The following is a 22,322-nucleotide window of genomic DNA, read 5'->3' as shown; positions in this document are numbered from 1 at the left end:
GGGTGGGGGCTTCGCCTCGGAAGGGGACCCTCTGCCTCCATCAGGGGCTTCCTTTGCTTACCATCGTCAGGTCCACAGAGTACTTGGCGCTCAGCTCTTCCAAGGTTAATTTGTGATCCTCCTGAGGGGACAGTGGAGTCACTGGGGGACGGGTGGTGACCTGGGTCATTTCCAGGGGAGGGGGAGAAGCCCCTGGGGCAGAGGGCCGGGCCTGGCCTGGGGGGTGCCGTCGGGGCAGGAGAGGCCGGGCTGCGGGGCTGAGGAGAGCAGCTCCTGGGGGGCTTCTCACCAGGACCACTTCCTTCTTCAGCTCCTCCAAATCGGTCTTCTTTTTTTTCCTCTTCGTTTTTCTTCTCTTCCCTGTATTGGACTCCCTTCTAGGTCTTGGGCTTGGGTTCTGCTCGTGAGGGGTCACGGTCCCCCTCGTCCCCCAGCGCCCCATTGTCCTCCCTAGATATGGCTGACCCAGCCCAGCTGGTGAGGAGGAAGCCAAGGGTGAGGAGGAGAAGTGGGCGGTGCAGGGAGAAGCGGGGGACCGAGGACGGGGTAGGCCAGGGAAGTGAAGAGGAGAGGGCAGGGGAACACCGTTCGGGGAGAGCAGAGGCCGGAGGCGAGCTCCGGGGAGGGGGAGGCCGAACAGGAAGCGGGCAGCAGGCGGCAGGCCAGGGCTGGGGACACGGTGGGGCAGCCCAGGGCCTTGGCGAGGAGGTGCAGATGCTGAAGGCGCCAAGCAGGTGGGTCAGGGGGAGGAGGCCCCTGGCCCAGGCCCTGTGGGCGCCATGGCAACCCCCAGGTCTGTGGTCACAAAGGCCTCAGGACAGTTCTGGCCCAGAGTCCAGAAGTCCCGCCTTCGGGCTGGAGGGCGACAGGAGCAGGGAGAACGTCAGCATGAGCGCCAGACTGGACCCAGGTCCCGGCTGGGTGCTGCTGGCTTCCGGGGCTCACCCGGACCCTTGGCAGCTGACAAAAAATAAAAAAATAAAAAAAAAAAATAAAGCAGGCCCTGTGTGTGAGCACGCTCCTTACTGAGGCCCGCTTCTCCACCCTCCTTGACCTTGAGCTTTTAGTTTTAGGAGATTATAGCAGAATACGTCAGATCTTGGGCATTTGAATCAGTCCTGGGTTTGAATCCTGACTCCTCGGCTCACCAGCTGTGTGGCTTCGGGCAAGTTACCTAACCTCTCTGTGTCTCTCTTTCCTCGTCTGTAAGGGGGATACTGTCTACCTAAGGTGGCAAAAGTCAGGATTAAATTGAGGTGCTCTGTGTAAAGCACAATGTCTCATGTATGTAGTATGTGCTCAAGAAATAGCTTGAATTAACTGTTCTTAGTTTCACTTGTGGCTTAATGTACAGCTCTTCTTAGTGCGAATAAAACTATTCTTTTCTGCATGACAGCCCTCTATTTCCTCATTTTAACAGGACATATTTTTCTTTTCTGTTCTCCTTCTTTGACATCTCGGTAAGTACTTTGATAAAGTTAATTTTATTTATGTTTTATGTCTAAATACCTCCTTCCAAAAAGGATCTCTGAAGCAGCTGTGTATTTCTGTCATTTATAGATTTTCTCCGTTACGCATGCCGCAGACATTTTCCCTTCTGATCTTGTCTGATATTTGTTTCACTGCGTTTGAGTATGGCATGCTTTTTAAAAATATGACTGCACCAAAAAAAAAAAAAAAAAACGACTACATCAGAAAACATCATCTTGGTGCTGACGCAATGCTCCTTCTCTATTCAGAAATAGAGATTCTCCCTCCCCGCTGGGACAATGATGATCTGTTTCTTCCCTAGATCGGATTGGGTTTTTCTTCTCTATTAAAAATGTACAAAATAAAAACTGCAAATCTCACTTCCCCACTGTTACTGCTGTTGACAGTGTGTGTACATCCTTCCAGTCTTTTCTCTGCGTATACACATAGAATCTCAAAGAAAATACCTTCTTAATTTGTATAGAATTGTCCAAGTCCCCTTTGGTTGTCAGTCTGTTGTGTTCGCACAGCTCTGTGTGTAACGTCTGCGAAGTGTTCCAGATTCTGCCGTGACCGTGAGCTGTTCAGTCATTCCCACTCTTGATGGATTCATAGGATAATTTCCTTTTCTTTTGAATCGTTAGAAACATTGCTGCAGTGGCAACCTCCTACAGAGTTCCCTTTAGGTCCTTGAGCTTCAGTTTCTGCGGAATCGATTTCTGTTGCTGAATCATAGGATCCTCTCATCTAAAGTTTTAGAAGATTCTGCCAGATTGCTTTTGGAAAGGGCTCTTCCTATCTATGTCCCAGCGACGAGAGGCAAGTGTGTGATCGCATCGGATGACTTTGATCTTTCTTATTTCCACCATTATAATTGCTGAAATTTGGTATCTTATAGTTTGAATTTGCATTTCTTTACTGTCTAGGTGAGCATTTTTTCCCTTATAGCTAATGGGCTTTCTGGAGTTCATTTTTCTTTCTGTGAATTGTTCTTATACTTTTTCCAGTTTCCCACTGTTCTCTTATTCTTATGGATTTGTGGGAGCCCCTTGTCATACATGGTACAAACATTTCCCCCCAGTCTTCATGTGTAATTATGAAGCCCTTGAGAGCAAGGATCGAATTAAAGTTAAAGTCACATCTATGTGAGCACAGCCCTCAGCCCAGCCTTGCACATGGGAGGTCCCCCCCCAATGAGCAACTTGACTGACGTAGAATCAATTGAAATTATTTTTGGAAACCCCATTCTGTTCCACAGATCTTAGCTCAAAATCTCCCTCTTTAGAGAGGCCTTCTGATTGCCAAACCCAATATAGCTGCCCCCCCACCCCCCACCCCCATCCCCACCCCTCCCCCCCACCCTCCACCCCTCACCCCCCCACCCTCCACACTCCCACCCCTCACTGCCCCCACACCCCAACATGCAGCCCCTCAATCCATCCCTGTGGCCTTCGCTGTACTCCCCACCTTCTGAAATCATCCGTCCACTTATCTGTTGACTTGTTAATTGTTTCTCCTTGACTGTGACCGTGGGGACTTTTCTTGGCTTATTCACGGCTGTATACCCAGTTCCCAGAATAGCTCCGAGTGGCTGGTCCACAAATAGTTCCTAAGAATATGTTGAATGGATGATGAACTTTCAGGTTTTATCTTACTGTTCAAGGTTTTGTGGATTGCACTTTGGTCTGCCATGGTTTAAAATCTGTTAGGGTCACTATGGTAGCCCCACAGTTGTCTGCTCTTGGGTTTCATATTTACTTATAACAAACTCTGATGTTCTTGCTTGACCCCTCTTGATGTAGTTTTTTTTTTTTTTGCAGCCGAATGTCACAACCAGCATGTCATGTTTTGTAAAAACACAGTGAGGATTTTGATATTGGACTGAGTCTTGAGAACAACTTCTGTTTCTCTTTCCTGCATTCTGTCTCCCAGACAGCAGTCGGGATTAGCAATTCCCGTGTTCCTGTCTTTGTTACTCTCGTTGCGCTTTTAAAGTTTCTTTAGCAAGTGCCGTATGTCACACCCGCGAAATCTTGAGTGCATTTGGCTTTGGTTCTGTTGTAAATGGAAGCTGTTTGTACTGTATTTTCTATGTCACTGATCTTAGGGATGCGTGTGATGTTTGAAAGAACTGTTATCTCCTACCCTGTGGCTTTGAACTCATTGCTTCTAGGCTTTGTTGTTGTTGTTCCTCCTGTTGCTTTGTTTGGGAGGACTTTCTTGGATTTTTTAGGTATTTAACATCTCCTTTACAAAATATATATATATATATATAATATATATATGTATATATTCTAGTTTGTCCCTTTGTTGAGACCATTTAAATATAAAGTCCTAATTCGGGATTTCAAATGTTGCTGGTGCTTTTGCTGTGGTGGTTCTGATAGTTCTCCAGATGTACTGCATTTCCTCCTCTCTTCTCTGAGCACGACGGCTCTTCCTATATGCTTTTTCTTCCCACATTTTAATCCAGAATAGATGTTGAATTTTACTGATTACTTTCTCGACATTTTTTTGAAATGACTAATCATTTTTTCTAGTAAACGTTAGTTGTTAGTTTTCCATATAATATATTGTACTTGCATTCCGTGAGGTACTGGTCATCATTATAGATATATTTCATTAAATTTTATCGAAACTGTATTTGTCTCATAAAATAGGCTGGGGGATACAGTTTTTTTTTTCTGTATTCTAGTACAGTTGAAATAATATAAGGATGTCTTTGAGGAATTTGGAAAAAAAATCCTCCACTGAATTCAATGGAGCTGAGGATGTTTTTGGAAAGACATTAAAAAAAAAAAAAAGACTCATTTAAAAAAAAAATCAATTGGTGGGGGCGCCTGGGTGGCTCGGTCGTTAAGCGTCTGCCTACAGCTCAGGTCATGATCCCAGGGTCCTGGGACCGAGGCCCACATCAGACTCCCTGCTCTGGGGGGAGTCGGCTTCTCCCTCTCCCTCTGCCCCTGCTTGTGTTTCTGCTCTCACTCTCTCTCTCTCTCTCGTCAAATAAATAAATAAAATCTCTAAAAATATATCATTTAGTTAACATATAGTGTGTTATTAGTTCCAGAGGTAGAGGTCAGTGATTCATCAGTTGCATACAACACGCAGTGCTCATGACATCACGTGCCCGCCTTAATGCCCATCACCCCCCTCCCCTCCAGCAGCCCTCACTTTGTTTCCTATGATTAGGAGTCTCTTATGGTTTGTCTCCCTCTCTGATTTCATTTTGTATCAGATGTCTTCTTTTGATAGTGATCTACTCATTTTTCCTATTTTTTGCTACATTCTTAGCATTATGAATATTTAGCTTGTCATCTGTCTCTGATGAGTCATCACGTTTCCTATTCTGTAGATAAAAAGGGAAGGCCATGGAAAGCATTTCTGCCTGGATCAGAGGTTGGCCTTAACCTCTAGCACTACCTCCACCTTGGGCTAAACCCTCTAGCGGATTGATGAATCTCTTTGTATCTTTTTTCTTACCCCCCTGCAGCATCTTTAAGCCACAATCCTCTCCCTTTGCCTGGCTCTAATCACCTGGGTCTGCCCAGCCCCTCCAGCTCCAACGTTCATTTCCCACAGATTCCTGGCTCCCTCCCGGAAACCGCCCCCCAGTTCACTAAACCACTGGGCTGACCAGGCTCCCACCGGGCCCATAGGCTGGCTGTCCCTGGGGCTGCAGTGAGTGTGTGTGGCTAAGGGCTGGCCCTGGAGCCTCGCGGATGGAGGGTCAGAGCCTGATTCTGAAGCACAACATCCTGGAAACTTTGACAACATAATTTAACCCTTCCAAGCAGGGGGCACCTGGGTGGCTCAGTCAGTTGAAGTCCGATTCTTGGGCCCTTGATCTCGGGGTTGTGAGTTCAAGCCCTGTGTTGGGCTCCATGCCGGAGCTGGAGCCTACTTAAAAATAAATAAATGACCCTTCCAAGCTGAAGTTTTCTCCTCTGTAAATTAAAGACAACAGTAGTGTCCGTGTTCCTGGATTCCGAGGATTCTTTCCGTCATCCGGCCCATCTTTATTAATAGCCCAGTATGTATCCGGCATTGTTTTAGGTAAAGATTAAGGTGATGAATAAAAGAAAAAAAAATCCCTGTGTGCATGGAACTTATGTTGCAGAAGGAGTCCAGCAAACAAACAAAAAAGTACAAACAACTCTATGTACATTTGAATTGTATATCTGTTTTCTCTCTAAACTTGAGGTAGTAAGCATTTACGAATAAAAACAAAGAGAATGGGGGACCAGCTGCTGGAAGTGTGATTTTATTTTATTTTTTAAGATTTTATTTATTTGAGAGAGAGTGTGAGCGAGAGAGCAGAAGCAGGGGGAGCAGCAGAGGGAGAGGGAGAGGCAGGCTCCCCGCTGAGCAGAGAGCCCAATGTGGGGCTCCATCCCAGGACCCTGGGATCACCACCTGAGCCGAACCGACTGAGCCGCCCAGGCGCCCCGGAAGTGTGATTTTATTGGGGTGTCTGTGCGGGCCTTTCTGAGGAGGGACCGTTGGAGGAGCCCTCTGAACGGGGTGAGGGAGCCGGGCATGTGTGTCTGGCAGCGGCATGATCAAGAAGAAAGGCCCTGAGGCAGGATTAAATGAGATGATACAGACAAGGGTCTGACGGTTGCGGTTAAGGCTCGCACAGCTCCTGCCGAGGTCACCGCCACCATGCCCTCAGAGCTGAAGCAAAGGTGCGAGGCATGGACTTCTGACTGCTGTTCCCAGATCCCATTCTCCGGGACCCCGGGGGGAGTGCACAGCACCCAGCCAACCCTGCATCTGCAGCACACGCCTGCCCATTGCACCCTACCCGCCCATGAAGGCTTCCAGAGTCTTCTACTTAGGGGGATTTCAAGGATTGCGGCTACTTTTCCCTCCGTCCCCTAACCAGCACCCAGAACAGCGCTCTGCCTACAGTGTAGACTCTTAGCTGGTGTTGACCTTGGGGTGGGAGCGGGGCTCAGCCCACCGTCCCCTTTCCCCCCCCCTCAGATTAAGAGTGGCCTGATTTTGGCCTGAACAGAAAAAGCAGAAGTGGCCTTGAGGATTTGGGCTCAAATAGGCTCATGGGTCCTGTTCTGGACAGACCTTTGTGGCTCCCCGGGGGCGGGGGGGGGGTAGGCTCCGCCTTGAGGAAGGAGGCCTCTACTCTCTCTTCTTCTAGATCATCTGGCAGACTCACTTCTTCCACTCTGGGTTTCTCCCCCGACACCGTCTGCCCCCAGATTGTCCCCAGCCTCTCCCCATCTCCCTGCTGCTCTTTGCCGCTTCCTCCACGAGCCGAGTCGTGTCACAGCACACTCTCAATACTGCAGTCTGGGAGGGAGGCAAGTATTCAGTCTAGAAATCCGAATTATGGAAGGGCTTTCTTTTTCATAAAGAAAGACAACTTTATTATTTTCAAGTACATAGGTAGTACCTCAAACTAATGTCTTACAAAAGGTCACCAGGTAAAGGTCTTGCAAGTGTTTCTTTAACAAACACATGAGAACTGACGATGATTAGCCCATGCACATGCTACTTCTACATAGATATTCCTAAAGTGCTTCAAAAGTATTGTTTTAAGTAGACTACATATGTCATCCCTAGCAATGTGGTTTATGCTTTTAATTTGCTAAACGAATGCTGTTTTTTTATTGATTGGGCAAAGATAAGCTTTGTCCACAGTCAACAGGTCTCAAATTAATCAGGCCCAAATTAATATGGTTTCCCATTTAGTTTTCCAAGCCCAAAGCAACGACTCACTTATTTTTAAGGTACTTCTGATAAAGTAAAGTTCCAGTGTAGGGAAGTGAGAGCCCACGGGAGCTCGTTCACGGGCCTCCTTGTTTTCTGCCTTAGGCCTTCGGGTTTCCTTAGGTGGCGCTCTCTCTTGGCCCATCTAGGTGTCTCTCTACAGGAACTTCCCAGCTGCCCTCTAGGCCAGGCTTAGAGAAGGGGTAGAGCTGCCTGCAGAGCAAAACTGTTAGGTGGGGAGCGCGTAAGGGAAGGCCAAGTGTCTCCCCTAGGAACCTGAAACCAACTCCCAGTCTTGGAAAGCGGGAAGGCGAGGGGACGATCGCTAACGTGGAGGGCGTTTGCCCGGGAGGGACAGCCCTCCTAACGTCTGCTCTCTCCTTGTCCCGAGGGTCTGACCAGTCTCCTGACCTAAGCTGATTCTGCATGTCCATGGGCGAAAGGAAGGTTCCGGGGACTTCCTCCACCCTGGTTCCAGCGGATGGCCAGGCAATTCCTGGAATGACGCCGGTTCATCAGGATGGGCACAAAGGGGGAAGGGGTGGCGGGGCCAGGGAATGAACTGGCACCTGTCCCTCTGGGAACAAGTCGGGACTTCGAGGACTTAGCATTCTGGAGGGCCGGGTGTCACCAGGCGCAAGGGACCGAGAGTGCTGGAGCCTCTGTGATACCTGGGCCTCGTGGCCCAGAGGACACAAAGCAGGGTCATGGGGACTGCCTGCTGCAGGGGTGTGGGGTCCCCGTGGAGCTCCTGGGTCGCTCTGGCCTGCCCTTGTTGCTACTCTGATGACATTTGAATTTGGTCTGCTGGCAGGAAGCTCTAAAAGGGCAGGACCCAGGGCTGGAGGCCACACATCAGCTGTCCTGTCTCTTGGCACGCTCCTCCCCGCCTCCCGTTGCCGTGTCTGTCCTCGGCCTCCCGACCCCCTGCCCTTTCTCCTCTAAAGGCTCCTAACCAGCCTTGCCTGGGGATGTGTGGCTTCTGCAACCAGCTTCCCTTTCCGGCCCCACACCTGGCACTCCCCAAGAAGAACTGCGCCTGATCCCGAGGGGGAGCAGGGCCAGAGTCGGGCAGGAGGCCAAGGAGGGGTGGGGTGGACAGTGGGGTAAGGCCGGAGACATGAAGGGACATGGGTGAGATCTGAGACGGTCCCCTCCTCCCGGTAGAGACAGGGCCCTGCCTTTGGGTGTTGATCTGTTCTAGTGGGAGGTGGGTGTGCAGGGGCAGACAGTGGGGGGGGGGTTGGGGTAACCCTCAATTCTTCGGAAAAAGTGAACAACAGGACGGAGCAGGTGGAGCGGGACCTGGGAAGGACCCTAGCCTGTGGTGTGTAATCTGGTTGTTCACAGTTGGGTCTGCAAGGCAATCACTCTGAGCTTATTTACCCACTCCTCCCCAACTTAGCCTGCTGAGTGGCCTCACTGTCCCGAACCCTCCCCCAGCACCCCCCAGTCTTCGCGGCATCACCATCCCTGCACCGCCTCCAGGCGCCCTGGCCCCGAGCCTGGTCCTTCCTCGGACAGCTCAGTAGTATGTCTCCTTCTCCACCCAGCCTGTGGGAGAGATGGCGGGGGGGGGGGCATGTTGTGAGCTCATGGTGCGGGGAGGGGGGCCGAGATCCGGCCCCTTGGGCTGGGCCATGTGTGCAGCACAGGCCTGGTGCAGGGGCCCAGGGAAGTCCCGAGGAGGGCGAAATCAGGGTGAGAGGGAGGGGAGGAAGCCGGGGAGCTGGGGCCATGGGTTAGGGGCGGGCACAGGGTGGGCTGGGTGGGGAGAGGCCGGGGCTAGGCAGGTAACAGATGACCCTGTAAAGGGGCAAACCGCCCATGGTGGCTGTGCCGAGACGTGCCTGGGGTTGACAGCTCATGATTTTTCAGAAGTCAGAAATATGGATTTTATGTGAAAGCCCCTAAGCTGTAGCTATTGGGCCAGTTACAAAACACAGCCACACAATAAAGGGCGGACCAAACCAAACAATATCCACGGGCCGTATTTGGCTTGTAGGCCATTCGTTTTCAATGTCCAGTAAGGGGTCGAAAATGCTTGTTGGGAAAAAAAAAAACCAAACTTGGTCATTGCCCGGAATCAGGAAGCCTGGGTTCTAGAGGCAGCTCTGCTCTTCCTTGCTTTATGACCCCAAGCAAATAAATTCACCTCTGCACTCCTCCGTTTCTCTAAAATGCGGCAAGGGGACTAGGTGACCTGGGCCCTCCTAATTCCGTGTCCTGTGATCCGGGTGGGAGGAGGGGCCTGAGCACCACCTGTGTGCTGGGGGTCCCAGGTCTGTGGGGAAGAGGCGGGGTCAGGGCTCTGAGGACCTGGGGGCATGAGGAGAAGGAGCAAGGAGCCACAGTAGGAATGGTTTGGGTGGGGAGCCCTGGGGGGTGGCCAGGACTGGGGCACACTGGTGGGGTGCTGGGGGGGCAGGGGTGCTTACCTCCGGGGTACCGTCGCAGGATGAGCTTCCGGACCTCGTCATAGAGGAAGATGAGGAGGCTGTAGGGGAAGGCGCAGAACCACCAGGTGACCCTGCACCAAACAGAAACAGGGAGCGTGTCGGGGGCACCCCAGGGTGGTCACATAAAGTAGGATCTGAAGACCGGAACCTGGGGCCTGACACACTCACTTGAGCGGGTACATGCGCAGGGCCACCCCCATGCCCGGGCAGTAGGACAGGAAGGCCGCCAGGGCCGTCTCCTCCAGCAGCCCAAAAATCAGAATCTTGTTCCTGGAAAGGCAAAGAAAGGAGGGTAGGTGGTGTCGAAAGGAGGGAGATCCAGGGAGACCCCTGGTGGTGGGAGATACCCGGAGACGGTTATAGACACCGCCCTCCACCCTCCGCCCTCCGTCTTCAAACACCCTCTTCTCCTGCTACACGTAACCAAAGTAGATTTTCTCTACTTTTTCTGCTTACTGATCTCACCTCCGATCGCTGCCTATAACACACATATTCATCTATTACGTAAATGTTTCTAATGTGTTGGCTGATGTGCTCTGTGCTGGAGATGCTGTGGTCAACACAGGCTTCCTTCGCGAGTCATGGGGCTGCCCTCACGCAGCGCGTGGTCTTGCTATGGCTCCAGGCATGTGGTCTGTGTCAGTCTGTGTCGTCTGCCCAGCAAGGTGCTCGGAGAGCCCGTGCATGTCCTGCACATTCTGTGTCTCCCTGGCTCTGGTCGTTGTTGGTCGTAGATATTGAATAAAGAGGAGAATGTTTGTAAAGCACTTAGCAAAGAGGGAGCTGTCCACTCCCTGGAAGGTAAATGCTGGGTGTGTGTCCGCGACCTCAGAACCAAAAGGCAGGACAGAGTAAGGTTCTGAGAGCGGTTGCTGGCGTCAGACAGGCAGAGTCTAGTTGTAAGCACTGTTCCTGCACCTCTCTGAGCCTTGTGGTCCTTCCCTGCGAGGTGGGGATACTACCTGTATGTCATGGGGTTGCTGGGAATAGAACGGGAGATAAAGCATGGGAAGTTCTGGAACGTGCAAAGCGCTCCGTCGAGTTATTACTCCACCTGTTACGACCTCACACAGTGCATGGCTTTATGGCTTGTGCCGGTAGCTCCCGAGCTTGCCACTCACTAAAGGATCTCTCCCATTCTTCTTCGATAAAGACCCCATTTTAATTGATGGTTGTCTCTTCAGCTCTATTTGTTAGTAAGCAATGAATATCACGTCCGCATTTAAAATTAGAAATCAATGCCTTCCAACCAGAGCTGTGTGTTAGCGTGTGATCATGGTCCTTCACACCTACGCTTCAGCCTCAGAGTGACACTTTAGTAAGCCTAGCGGCCCTCTGCTATGGGGCTCATTTCCATATTTGGAGCCTTGCAAACAGCATCTCTGAGCCCCTCGCCGCCGGGCCCCGGGGGTCCTTAGGACCCCTTTCCTTTTCCACTGGCTTTGTGGAGGCCTGGGGTTAGCAGCACTGGTGATTGTTCTAGCACTAACAGTTGTCCGCCTTGCGGTCACCGAGCCATTGCTGAGCACCGACAGGGCCCACACCCTGACCGGCCAGTCGCCCCGTGCGGTCACCAAGAGCTTGGGCGCTAGAAGCAGGCCTGGGTGAACCCTTACAGCTGGGTGACCTCAGGCACCTCATATAACCTTTTTGGGGTCTCTGGTCCATAAAAGGAAAGTAGCACCTACCTCATGGAGCTATTGTGAGGTTCAGTGGTGTGTTTGAATCACAGCACGGTGACTGGCCCGTGGCGACTCACACTCTAAGAAGGCACGAGCCTGCCCCTGAGCAGATCCCAGCCCCCACGAGGATGACACACCTCCACGGAGTGTGGCGGGGGGTGGGGCGAGTGCTGTTAAACTAGAGCTACCTGCCCATGGGGGGGGGGCCCGGGGCCCCCCCCCTAGGGGCAGGGGGGGGGGGGGGGTGATGTTGGCGTGTGAGATGGAGGAGGGGAGGGAGGAGGGAAAAATGGGAGAGGTGTGGAAAGATGGAAAGGAAGGGACGGGGAAGGAAACCTTAAAGCAGTAGATTAGGGGCAAAATTAAAACTCGTCAGAAAAGGTGATGTGACCCCTTCCTCTTCAGACACCTCTTTCAGACGGCCGGGTAGGTGCAATCTGATGCTCTCTCCTCCCAGATGTGGGCCAGGGCGAGGGGGCCCGTGGGGGGGTTGCGGGCTCCCAGAGCGCTCTCTGCTGGGGGGGGGTGCTCACTTCATGCCCTGCTGGAAGACTGAATTGCGCCGGGTCTTGCAGATGATGAGGTCGGCCCACTGCACGACCACAATGCTGGCAAAGAAGGCCGTGTGGCAGGTGAACTCCACCACCTTCCGCTGCTCGTAGGTCTGCGGGGGGCCGGGGGTGGGGAGGGCAGCATGAGCGGCGAGGGGAGGGCGGGGGCAGCGCGCTGGGGGAACTCGTCAAACCCCGGACAAGGGGCGCCCTTCGTGCCCCGCCCCAGCTGGCCCCTCCCCCGGCCACTCCCACCGGCGCCCAGCCCGCCGCCCCCCCCCACCCCGGGCCCGGGCGCCCCCCTCGAGGCCCCACGCACCCACTCTTGCCCATAGCTGTCCTCCAGATCGTTCATGGACCGGTCATCCCAGTCCAGGCGGATTCCCAGCAGCCTCGATGGCAGGAAACCATTCTCCGCCAAGATGACGAAGTAGGTGAAGAAGCCCCCCAGCGCCTGGATCATCCCTGGGTGGGGGGGTGGGCAAAAGGCCGGCCTGGGTCAGAGGAGGCAGCAGTGTGGGACCAGCCACTCGGCCGGAGATGGATGTCCTGGCCCCTTGGGGGGCTGGCCCCTGGCCTGGGATTTCACCGGGGCTCATCCCTCCATCAGCTGGGCAGGGACTTCTCATGGGGTCCGCCCCCACCCGGAGCCCCAGGGCCCCGCCGCACCGATCTGCCCGTAGGCCATGCTGATGAGCCTCTCATTCACCAGCTTGTCCGTCTGGGGGTTCCTCGGCTGTCGCTTCATGATGTCGCTCTCTGCTGCCTCGTAGGCCAAGGAGATGGCGGGGACCTGTGTGCGGGGTGAGTGGGGGCAGGAGGGCAGGGGAAGGGAGCCGACAGGTGCAGAGGATGGTCAGTGGGAAGGAATCTGTGATGCAATCCAGCACTCATTACTAAGACCCTATTATGGCCCAGGTCTCGGGCTTCTGTTCCCTCAACCGTCGCAGGCTGGTCAGCTGCCCTGGGGCTCCTCTCCTTGCCCTGGCCGCCCGCCTCCACCCCCTGCGCCACTCCGAACCCCGGCCTCACCATGTCAGTGCCCAGGTCGATGCAGAGGATGGTCACGGTGCCCAGAGGCAGGGGGATGTTGGCGATGATGAAGAGCAGGAAGGGGGTGATCTCGGGGATGTTGCTGGTCAGGGTGTACGCAATGGATTTCTTCAGGTTGTCGAAGATGAGGCGGCCTGGGGGAGGCCCGGGGACATCAGGGACATGGGAGGCCCCCTGCCCCAGCCCAAGCCCCTGGAGCGTGGCTGCCCGTGTTCCCCAGAGAGGGAGACTCTGTGTTTGAGGGAAGCCAGAGTGGGCTGCAGGTGCCTGGGATCCTGAGGTGGCTCTGCCTTGGGGCAAAGGCCTGGGAAGCGGAGTGTGTGCTTCGGCCGTCCCGGATGCCACCCTGGCCCGTGTGCCCCCTCACCCTCCTCCACGCCCGTGACGATGGAGGCAAAGTTGTCGTCCAGCAGGATCATGTCGGCGGCCTGCTTCGACACGTCGGAGCCCGAGATGCCCATGGCGATGCCAATGTCAGCCTTCTTCAGCGCGGGGGAGTCGTTCACGCCGTCCCCGGTCACCGCCACAATGGCCCCCTGGACGAAGCACAGCCAGAGCGGGGGAGGAAGCCCGTCGAGGCCCCGCCCGGCCTGCCCCGCCAGCCCGGCCCTGCGCCCGCTCACCTGCCTCTGACAGCCCTCCACGATGATGAGCTTCTGCTGCGGGGACGTCCGCGCGAACACGATCTCCGTGTGGTTCTTGAGGATCTCGTCCAGCTGCTCTGCCGTCATGTCCTTCAGGTCAGAGCCGTGCACCACGCACGCCTTGGCTTCCCTGGACGGTGGGGGCAGAGGGGCTGACTCCCTGCTGCCCGCCCGCCCGCCACCCTCTGCCCCCACCGCCGGCCCGCAGGGTCCCCGGGGCTGTGGGCCTCCTCGCCCTCCCTCCGTGGCCCGTGTGTCCCATCTCTCTCTTTGAGGAAGTGAGGCGACGTCCTCACCCAGCACGGTCGTTGCTAGGCAACGTGCTAGTTTTCTTACACACACCTCATCACCCCCGTAGCCACCCTGCAGTGTAGATGCTTCCCTAAACTTGTAGTGGAGAGAATGGTGGCTCAGGACAGTAATGGGACATCTCTGAGGTTGCACAGTGAGTTGGGGGCACAGCCTGGACACACTCAGGACTGAGGAGCTGGCTGCTGAGGTGTCATGGGTACGGCCTGCGAAGGTCCCAGAGGAGCGATCCAAAATATGCCCCCGGGGCCCTGGAGCAGTCTGTGGGACAGCACAGGTTGATCGGAGATGGGGGTGTCCCATGGAGGCCTCACCTGGGGTTGACCTGGCTGACGGGAATGTTGAGCCGGGCTGCAATGTCCTCCACAGTCTCGTTGCCTTCTGATATAATGCCCACACCTTTGGCGATGGCCTTGGCTGTGATGGGGTGGTCCCCGGTCACCATGATCACCTGGTAGCAAGGAGATAAGAGAAAAGAAGAGCAGTATTTACACCCCCTCCCAATCCATTCCTTTCCCAAAGTCAGGGATCCCTGCCAAAATGGTGGAACTGTATGTGTGTGTGTGTGTGTGTGTGTGTGTGTGTGTGTTTGAGTGGGGGACAAATTGTCCTTAGGGAATCAGAGATGCTTTGCTTCAGTGGAGGAAAGCCTCCATGACGAGTAACAAATTGACAAGGGCCTCCTGAAAGAGGATCCTCAGAGATTGGCTTTCATGGGCTACGGGGCTTCTGAGCTGGAAAGACCCCTCACTTACCAATGAGGGACAAAGGCTTAGAAAGAGCCCTCAAGGTTACTGAGCCAGGAGTAGGGCACGTTTTCTTAGTGTCCGCTCTGGTTGCTGCGGGCCATCCAGCCGGTCAGAGTAGGGAGGAAGGGGGCACGGCCCCCTGCCCCCCCAGCCTTCCACCTCCTGTTTCGCTGCCTCTGACACCGCTTCTCCATGTGGCAAGAAGGCAAGAAGGCGATTCTTGCGGAATGGATGGAGTTTGGTGGCGTGGGGGGTGGTTGGCATCCGAGAGGTGGGTTACAAGGCTGTCTGTCATGAGCGTGGGCGGATCAGAGCGAGAGGAAGAGGCATGTGCGCGTGTGGGTCTGTGGGCAAACCTCACGGATACTGAGGAGCAAGCCCCTTCAGGGCCCACTGCCTTCTCTTCCAGCCCCGCCACCCCCCCGAACCTGCCCCCCAAAGGCCACATGGCCCCCCAGTTGAAGGCAAAAGCATCTTTGCAGTGCTCATCCTGCTTGGCCAGGCTGAGTACTTGGCACTGTCCGCCAGCCCCTCCTTGAAACCCGGCCCCACTTGGTCTGCATGGACTCCATTATTTCCAGTCCCCTGGCTTATCCCTGCTCTTTCCTGCTTCCTCCAGGTGGCCGCCAGGGGGAAGGGGGCGGCTGAGGAGTCGGGTGGCGGACCTAAGCTTGAACACCAGCCCTCCCCAGCTGTAGCACCTCAGACAAGTCCTTTCACCGGGTCTCGGCCCCAGGAGGGGACGAGCCCCACCTTCCAAGGTTGTCGTGAGGAGTAAATGGCAGTAGGGGGACGCTCAGTAAACGTGACTCCCCCCACCCATTCCCGGGCTCTTCTCTCTCTACTTGCCCCAAGACTGGTGGCCCCGGCTGCATCCTGGTCCCCCTCCCTGATCCAGGTTCACTAGTGGGTCTTGAACTGCACTCATGTGCTGATGAGCCTCTCTCTCTCCGGTCCTGGCCTCTGTCCTGGGCTCTATGCTTGTGCCAGCTGGGATGTCTCTCCCTGGGTGTCCAGCAGGTGCTTCCAACTGAAGGTCAAAGCTGAGCTCATCATGCGCTCCCACCACCCCACCAAGCCTGCCCTCTGCCCCCAGCTCAACACTGTCCTCTCTCTGCCTTCTGTCCCTTTGTCTCTGCATCTCCCTCGCTCACCATGTCCAGCTTGGTCACCATGTTCTCAAAGTGTTTCTCAGACGCGACTCCTCGCCTCCATCCCTCTGTGGCCGTCCTGGTTCAGGTCCTTGCCTGGACTAGCGCCCCATGACTCTCTCCCTCCCTCCTCACCTCCAGGCCTTCCCCAGATCCAGGCCCTCCTCCACCCGGCTGGCCTCCTGAAAACTGGCTCCCAGAGAGCCACAGGATGAAGCCCAAGTCAGGCATTTAGGCAAAGCCCTTCCAGTTGGCCCTGGCCCAACGTCCCAGTCCCCATCTCCAGTGTTGCTGAGCCCCCCACCCCCCACGCACCTGTACCCCACGTGCCGCCTCACCACGTCAGGACACGCCCTGTCCCTGACCTTGACAGTCTTCCTCGCCCTGCCTTACAAAACACGCCGGCCTTCGAGGCCCGGGTCAAATATCACGTGCTCTGTAAAACATTGTCCAGTTCTCTGAGGCAGCATTAACTGCTCCCTGCTCTGAGATCCCTGGGGGTAGTGTCCGCCGGCCCCCGCAAGGGCTCTGATCGTGGCAAGAGGCAGCCTGCCGGGCAGGAGCACGGCTTTCCACACAGCGGGCCATGCTTCACATACCTGACCCGCCCCTTACTGGCAGGTCTATTTTGGGAAAGCGACTTACCCACTCTGAGTCTCAGCTGGTTTTATTTTTAAATGGGGGTGATGACGCCTACCTCAGCAACAGGGTGATTGGGATTGAGAAATCCCTTACATCCACACGTCTCCACACACGTGCTTTAGTGTGATAGTTAGGAAATGGCAGGCTGCCTTAGTTCAAATCCCGGCTCTGCCACGTACGAGCCTGCTAACCTTTGTGCCCCTGTTTCCCTCTTCTGTTAAAAGGGGAAATACCGGTGTTTACTCATCAGGCTGTCGTGGAGATTCCAGGAGCTCATACAGGTTAAGTGCTGAGCATAGTGCCTGATTCCTATGACTGGCCGTTTGTATTATGACAGCGTCTCGCCTGCAGCAGGTGCTCACGACCCTAGCTATCAGATGGTTCTGTGATTGAGTGTAGAGAGCCCGTGAGCTCCGGAGGCCAGGCACCATGTCTCCTTCGTCTGAGTGTCCCCTGGCCCTCAGCGGGCGGGCAGCTCGAGCTGATGTGGTATCAGCTGAGATGCTGGGAAAAGAAGAGCCAGCCACGGCACTGTGCCTGGCCATGAGATGGGGTAAGGGCCTGGTGCAGAGGGCGTCTTGGAAACAGGAAAGTAGGCTCCAGGATGGACAGGGTTTACGTTTGTTTGTTGAACTCGGGCACCTTGAACGGTGTCTGGTCCACAGGCCGTAAATAATAGGTACTGGCAGAGCGAAGGACAAGTGTGGCAGGAGCGGTCCCTGAGGAGCAATTGCACGTGGACACAAGGACCTCGGAGAGGTGTGTTTGCGGCCCGTTGACGGGGGATGTGAGGAGCGAGTGGGCGCAGACAAGAGGCTGCTCGTCCCACCCCCAGTGGTAGAGAGAGTGGGCACTGGTCGGGAAGGTAGGATGACCAGCTCTCCAAGACACAAGTGCCAGGTGGGCTCGAGATCAGAACAGAATGAGTGGGGGAGAGGATGTGCCTGGTCGCCGACCGGAAGGGACCAGGCGAGAGCTCCAGGCAGGGCCGACCTTTCCTTGCAGAGGGAGGCGGCCACGAGGGGCCTGGACGTCTGCAAGGCAGCAGCCCCCCGCCGTCCCTTGACCATGGGACACCAGCACAGCTGGAAGAGATGGGAGGCTGAGGGGCGTTGGGGAGGGAAGGAGGGGGGAGGCCAGGCCCGTACCTTGATGCCGGCACTGCGGCACTTGCCCACGGCGTCCGGCACGGCAGCCCGGGGAGGGTCGATCATGGACATGAGCCCCACGAAGCAGAGCTTCTCTGTGGGGAAGTTCAGCTCGTCCGTGTCAAACTTGAAGCCCCGAGGAAACTTCCCAGAGGGCAGATTCAGTTGACAAAACCCTGACACGGGCAGGAGGGAAGAGTGAGCCCAGCACGGGGGCTGCCTGGGGGCCCCCAGTGCTTTTGCCCTGGGGCAGCCGCTGAGGCCCAGAGCCCCTGCTCAGCCCCACTCCCTGCCTCTCACCCAGCACGCGCTCCCCCAGCCCGCCCAGCTCCATGTAGGCGTTCTGAAAGGCGTCTTGCATCTCCTTGTCCAGAGGGATCTCCTTGCCCTGCATCAGGATGGTGGAGCAGCGGTCCAGGATGCGCTCCGGGGCCCCCTTCATCACCAGCACGTGGCTCTGGGGGCTGTCTTCTCGCTCGTGGATGGACAGCTGGAGAGAAGACAGGCGGTTACGGAGGGGGCCTGCCAAGAAGACGTCCCCTGATGCACTAACCCCCGGTCCATCAGCTACTGCCGACAGAGGGAGAGCCCGTGTGTGTGTGTGTGTGTGTGTGTGTGTGTGTGTGTGTGTGTGTGTGTGTGTGTGTGTGTGAAGGGGAGTGGGGGCCCCAAAGGCCCAGCCCTGTAACCTGAGAGTCACTTGCCCATAGGACATTCGTCCACCTCACCAGTATTTACCACGGTCAGTTAAGACAGGCACTGTGCTAGGGGCTGGCTGGCCCTCTCACCAGCGACCCACCGCTGTGCTGGCCTCTGCGGGCTTACACAGGATGCAGCTGAGACTGCATTCCTGGCATTGAACAGATGCCTGCAGCCTGGGGGATACCCTAAGGAAATTTCAGAGGTGGGGTTCCCCCCCACAGCTGGAAGGGATGGGACGCTGAGGCCAGAGTCTGGAAGGCGACGGGGTATAGCGAGGAATAGAGGTCTGGAAGTTGGGGGGGGTTCCTTGCAACCAGACATGTAGTCACCCGGGTTTTCCTGGGGGATGAGGCAGGGTGCGGGGCGTGGCCCTCAGATGCCCCCACTCCTTCTAGGGTTTGGGCACCCCCCTCATTTCGGCCCCTTCCCCTGCTCCTGTCCCAGCACCCCAACCAGACCTGGTACTTGTTGGTGGAATTGAAAGGAATCTCCGCCACCTTGGGGTTTCTGTCCCTCATCTTCCTCACGGAGCCGCAGGACAGCTCGATGCACTTGAGCAGAGCTGACTCAGAGGCGTCGCCGGCCGTGTCCCGCTGCCAGAGGAGAATTCAATGTCATGAGGGCCGGGGGGAGCGGAGGACCGAGGGAGGGGGCCCCGAAGCCCCCGAGGCTGCGAGAGGTGGAGCTGGGCACCAGCAAGGCGGGCAGGCCATGGAGGCGCCGCTGACCGCCTACCTTAGACACAGAGATGTTCTCCTGCCCGGCCTTGAAGACAGCACGGTTGCAGAGACCGGCGATCCGAGACAGGGCCGTCCACGTGGGGGACCGTTTGTCAAAAGTGGCCCCTGGGAGGCAGTGGGGGAGAATCAGGAGCGCAGCTCCCCGTTAGAGCCCCCGTCCACTCCCACCCTCCCCGTCCCGCCGGGGCGCCCTTGGAGTGCCCAGTCACCAGACTGATCTTCCGTGGTGTCAGCTTCGTGGATCTGGTTGTCGAACCACATGTGGGCGACGGTCATGCGGTTCTGGGTGAGGGTGCCCGTCTTGTCGGAGCAGATGGTGGAGGTGGAGCCCAGCGTCTCCACCGCCTCCAGATTCTTCACCAGGCAGTTCTTCCGCGCCATGCGCTTGGCGGTCAGGGTCAGACACACCTGGGAGAGAGAAGGGAGGAAGAAGGGCTAAGCCTGGAGCCAGAGGTGCCGTGACCTCACCCCGGACCAGGGCTCTACCCCGCCTTCCTCGATCCCAGTCCGCAAACACCAAGTGGGACCTACGTGTGGGCAGTGAATGTGTTCAATTTCAGACAAGCTGAACTGAGATCATGGGTGTGTATTCAGGTGACAAGTCCAACGGGGACTTGAAGATACATGGCCTGAGCTCCAGAGCGGGCTAGCATAGAGCTGGGCGGAGGGCTGTGCCAGTCTCTCTCCTAGACCGGGCATGAGACTGGGGGGGAGATGGGCTCACTCCAGGGGGCGGGGGGGGGAGGGAGCAGAGTGCGAGGCCTGTGAATCGGGGTCGGGGGAGGAGACCCTGCAGGGGACAGAGGAGCAGAGGAGAACCAGAATAGTGACATGTCACAGTAATCGACAGAGGAGAGAATTCTAGCAGGGTGGACAGCTGTATCCGTTTGTGCAGCAGAGTTAAGGAGGGGAGCTGAGAAAAGGTCACTGGGTTTGCCAGTTAGTCATCGGTGACCTTTGAGGGAGGCTTTGCAGCAGGGTTGGCCGGGACGAGCTGCAGACTGCAGTGGACCGTGCATGGGGGGTGAGAAGGGTGGCCGGGACGAGCTCGGGCAGAGAAACCCCGTGCCGAAGCGTGGCCGGCCCTACCTGGGACTTTCAGGCTCAAACTCGGAGCCGTGTAGTAAACAAGAATGTGACCGGAGATTGTAGGGGCTCGAAGGGAACAAATTGCTGAGATACAATAAGGCTCGACTGCCGTGGAGGAAAGGGTAGCAAGACCTCGCCCGGTGGCCCCTCGGCCTGAGCCACTCACGGTGACGGTGGCCAGCAGCCCCTCGGGCACGTTGGCCACGATGATGCCGATGAGGAAGATGACAGCCTCCAGCCAGCTGTAGCCCAGGATGAGGGAGAGCACAAAGAAAGAGACCCCCAGGAACACGGCCACGCCTGTGATCAGCTGGATGAAGTGCTCGATCTCCATGGCGATGGGCGTCCGCCCCACCTCCAGGCCTGAGGCCAGGGTGGCGATGCGGCCCATCACTGTCCGGTCACCTGTGGCGATCACGATGCCCCTGGCCGTGCCTGCAACACAGAGGGGAGCCCGGCTGCTCGGAAGAGGAAAACCACCGCGGAGTAGATGAGCCTCAGACTGGGGTCCTGTGGGCCACCCTCCCAAGACTGGACCTGCCATGGCAGGGCTCTCCCTGCACAGACCTCCAGGCCCGGACTCGGGCAACCACAACTCATCCCCCCTCTTACACTCGGGCCCGAGGAGAGACCTTGCACATAAACTCGGAATTCAAATCGAGGAGATGCAGGCAGTGAAATCAAAGTACCGCCTGAAGAGCTCAGTAAAATCTGTCTCCTGCTTGTTAGGATCCCCAAAGCATCTAATGTTATGGATTTTCCGTGTGGTCTTAAGATTTTCTTTCTCAGCGCTGGGCCTGGAGACTCCTCAGAAGAAGCCAGGCAATTGCTGAGGCTTATGTAGACACTCGGGGCGGTGGGGGCGGGGTGTGGGATGAAGGAAAGAGCTCGGGTGTGGGAGCCAGGCAAACCTGGGTTTGCACCCTTGTTTGGATTCCCGCCCGGGACTGCTTTCATCAGGAAACGAGAGAGGGCTGTGGCACACCTGACCGGTGCCTGGCGCATATTAGCTGCTCAAGAAATGTTGGTTCTATTCATTTCTTCTCCTTTCTCCAAAGCCAATTTCAGAGAACGCAATGCGAGTATTTTACTAGGCGTTTTTACCGATTGTGGGAAATGTCGAGCAAATTTTAGAATCTCAGTACATTACAAATTTAAGATATCTAATGTGTGGTGATTTTCACTGTAACTCCAACTTGCTAGAGGAGAGGAATAGCCGGGTGAGGGGTGCCTGGGTGGTTCAGTCGGTTGAGCGTCTGACTCTTGATTTCCACTCAGGTCATGATCTCGGGGTCGTGGGGTCAAGGCCCGTGTCAGGCTCCACGCTCAGCGTGGAGTCTGCTTGAGATTCTCTCTCTCCCTCTCTCCCTCTGGCCCTCCCCTCCCCACGTGCTCTCTCTCTCTCTAAAATAAATAAATAAACCTTTAAAAAAAAACGCTCACAGAGACATAATACGCCAAGGAGAATGAGAATCGGGAAGGAAAGTCGTGAAGGTGGGGCACATGGCCTCCTCCGGCCCTGGTTCCAGGCCCGAGGTTTAGCCAGACCTCCCTCCCCACCAGCTCTCACTGTCGGCCCTCTCAAGGCCTTGCCACAGAGGGTATGGATTTCGGGTGGGCTTGGTATCCTGCCCTTACATGGTGGCAGCTCGGGGAGCTCTTGATGGCCCTCACTCATCTCCAGGACCCAGAACAGAGATGGAGTGCACTGGGCAGCCTGGAGGGGGGCCCCCCCTGTTCGCCGGGCCTGAGCCTCCCCAGCCTGGTCACTGGTCAAAGCAAGGGTGGGACAGGGAAGCAGCTAGTCCCAGAATCAGAAGACATGGGAGGAATCAGTCAAACCAGTGACTTCTAGGAGTCAAGAGGCATGTGTGTGTTGTATATTGTGTGTGTTTGTGTCTGTGTGCCTACGTGTTGTGTGTTTTGTGCATTGTGTGTGTGTGTGTGTGTGTGTGTATGGAGGTCTTGGCCCAGTGTCTGAAGGCTTTGGGATCTTCTCAATCTTGGCGTAGACAGAAAATAGATCTTCCTGTGGGGAGGTAACTTCCACAGAGTCAGACCACCCCAGCCAATGGTATTCAGGGCCCCCTGGTCCCCCAGTCCCCTTCCAAGTTAGCACAACCACAACCCCCAGTCCTGTCTGGGGGTTCAGGATTTAGACTCTTCCTTCAGTCGGGGCTGGGGTAGGGAGCTTCCCAAC

At 55.9% G+C, this 22,322-nt stretch overlaps 1 protein-coding gene across 6 annotated transcripts in view; it reads right to left on the bottom strand.

Annotated features, from left to right (window-relative positions):
- Positions 1-22,322, bottom strand: part of ATP1A2 (ATPase Na+/K+ transporting subunit alpha 2) — a 60,348-nt gene that overhangs the window by 29,878 nt on the left and 8,148 nt on the right. For 4 of the 6 annotated variants that reach the window (XM_073888259.1, XM_025860713.2, XM_025860714.2 and 1 more), the window contains exons 1-2: positions 290-760; positions 62-121 (exon numbers count right to left, since the gene is read on the bottom strand). In XM_073888259.1, the coding sequence (XP_073744360.1) occupies positions 62-121; positions 290-442 (213 nt within the window). In that variant the 5' untranslated portion in view covers positions 443-760. Of the gene's footprint in view, positions 1-61; positions 122-289; positions 761-6,832; positions 8,758-9,641; positions 9,734-9,830; positions 9,933-11,877; positions 12,009-12,214; positions 12,361-12,564; positions 12,689-12,927; positions 13,083-13,315; positions 13,485-13,571; positions 13,723-14,215; positions 14,353-17,591; positions 17,768-17,891; positions 18,082-18,751; positions 18,887-19,028; positions 19,139-19,242; positions 19,442-20,288; positions 20,558-22,322 lie in introns of those variants that run through there. The other 2 variants (XM_025860716.2, XM_073888260.1) reach the window with 2 other exon arrangements.

Source organism: Callorhinus ursinus, unplaced genomic scaffold (assembly GCF_003265705.2).
Source record: "Callorhinus ursinus isolate GAN/ISIS: 27379988/994484 unplaced genomic scaffold, GSC_fseal_2.0 scaffold88, whole genome shotgun sequence".
NCBI lineage: Eukaryota > Metazoa > Chordata > Mammalia > Carnivora > Otariidae > Callorhinus > Callorhinus ursinus.
Note: the sequence above shows the minus strand (reverse complement) of the source record. Positions and strands in the feature narration are given on the sequence as shown.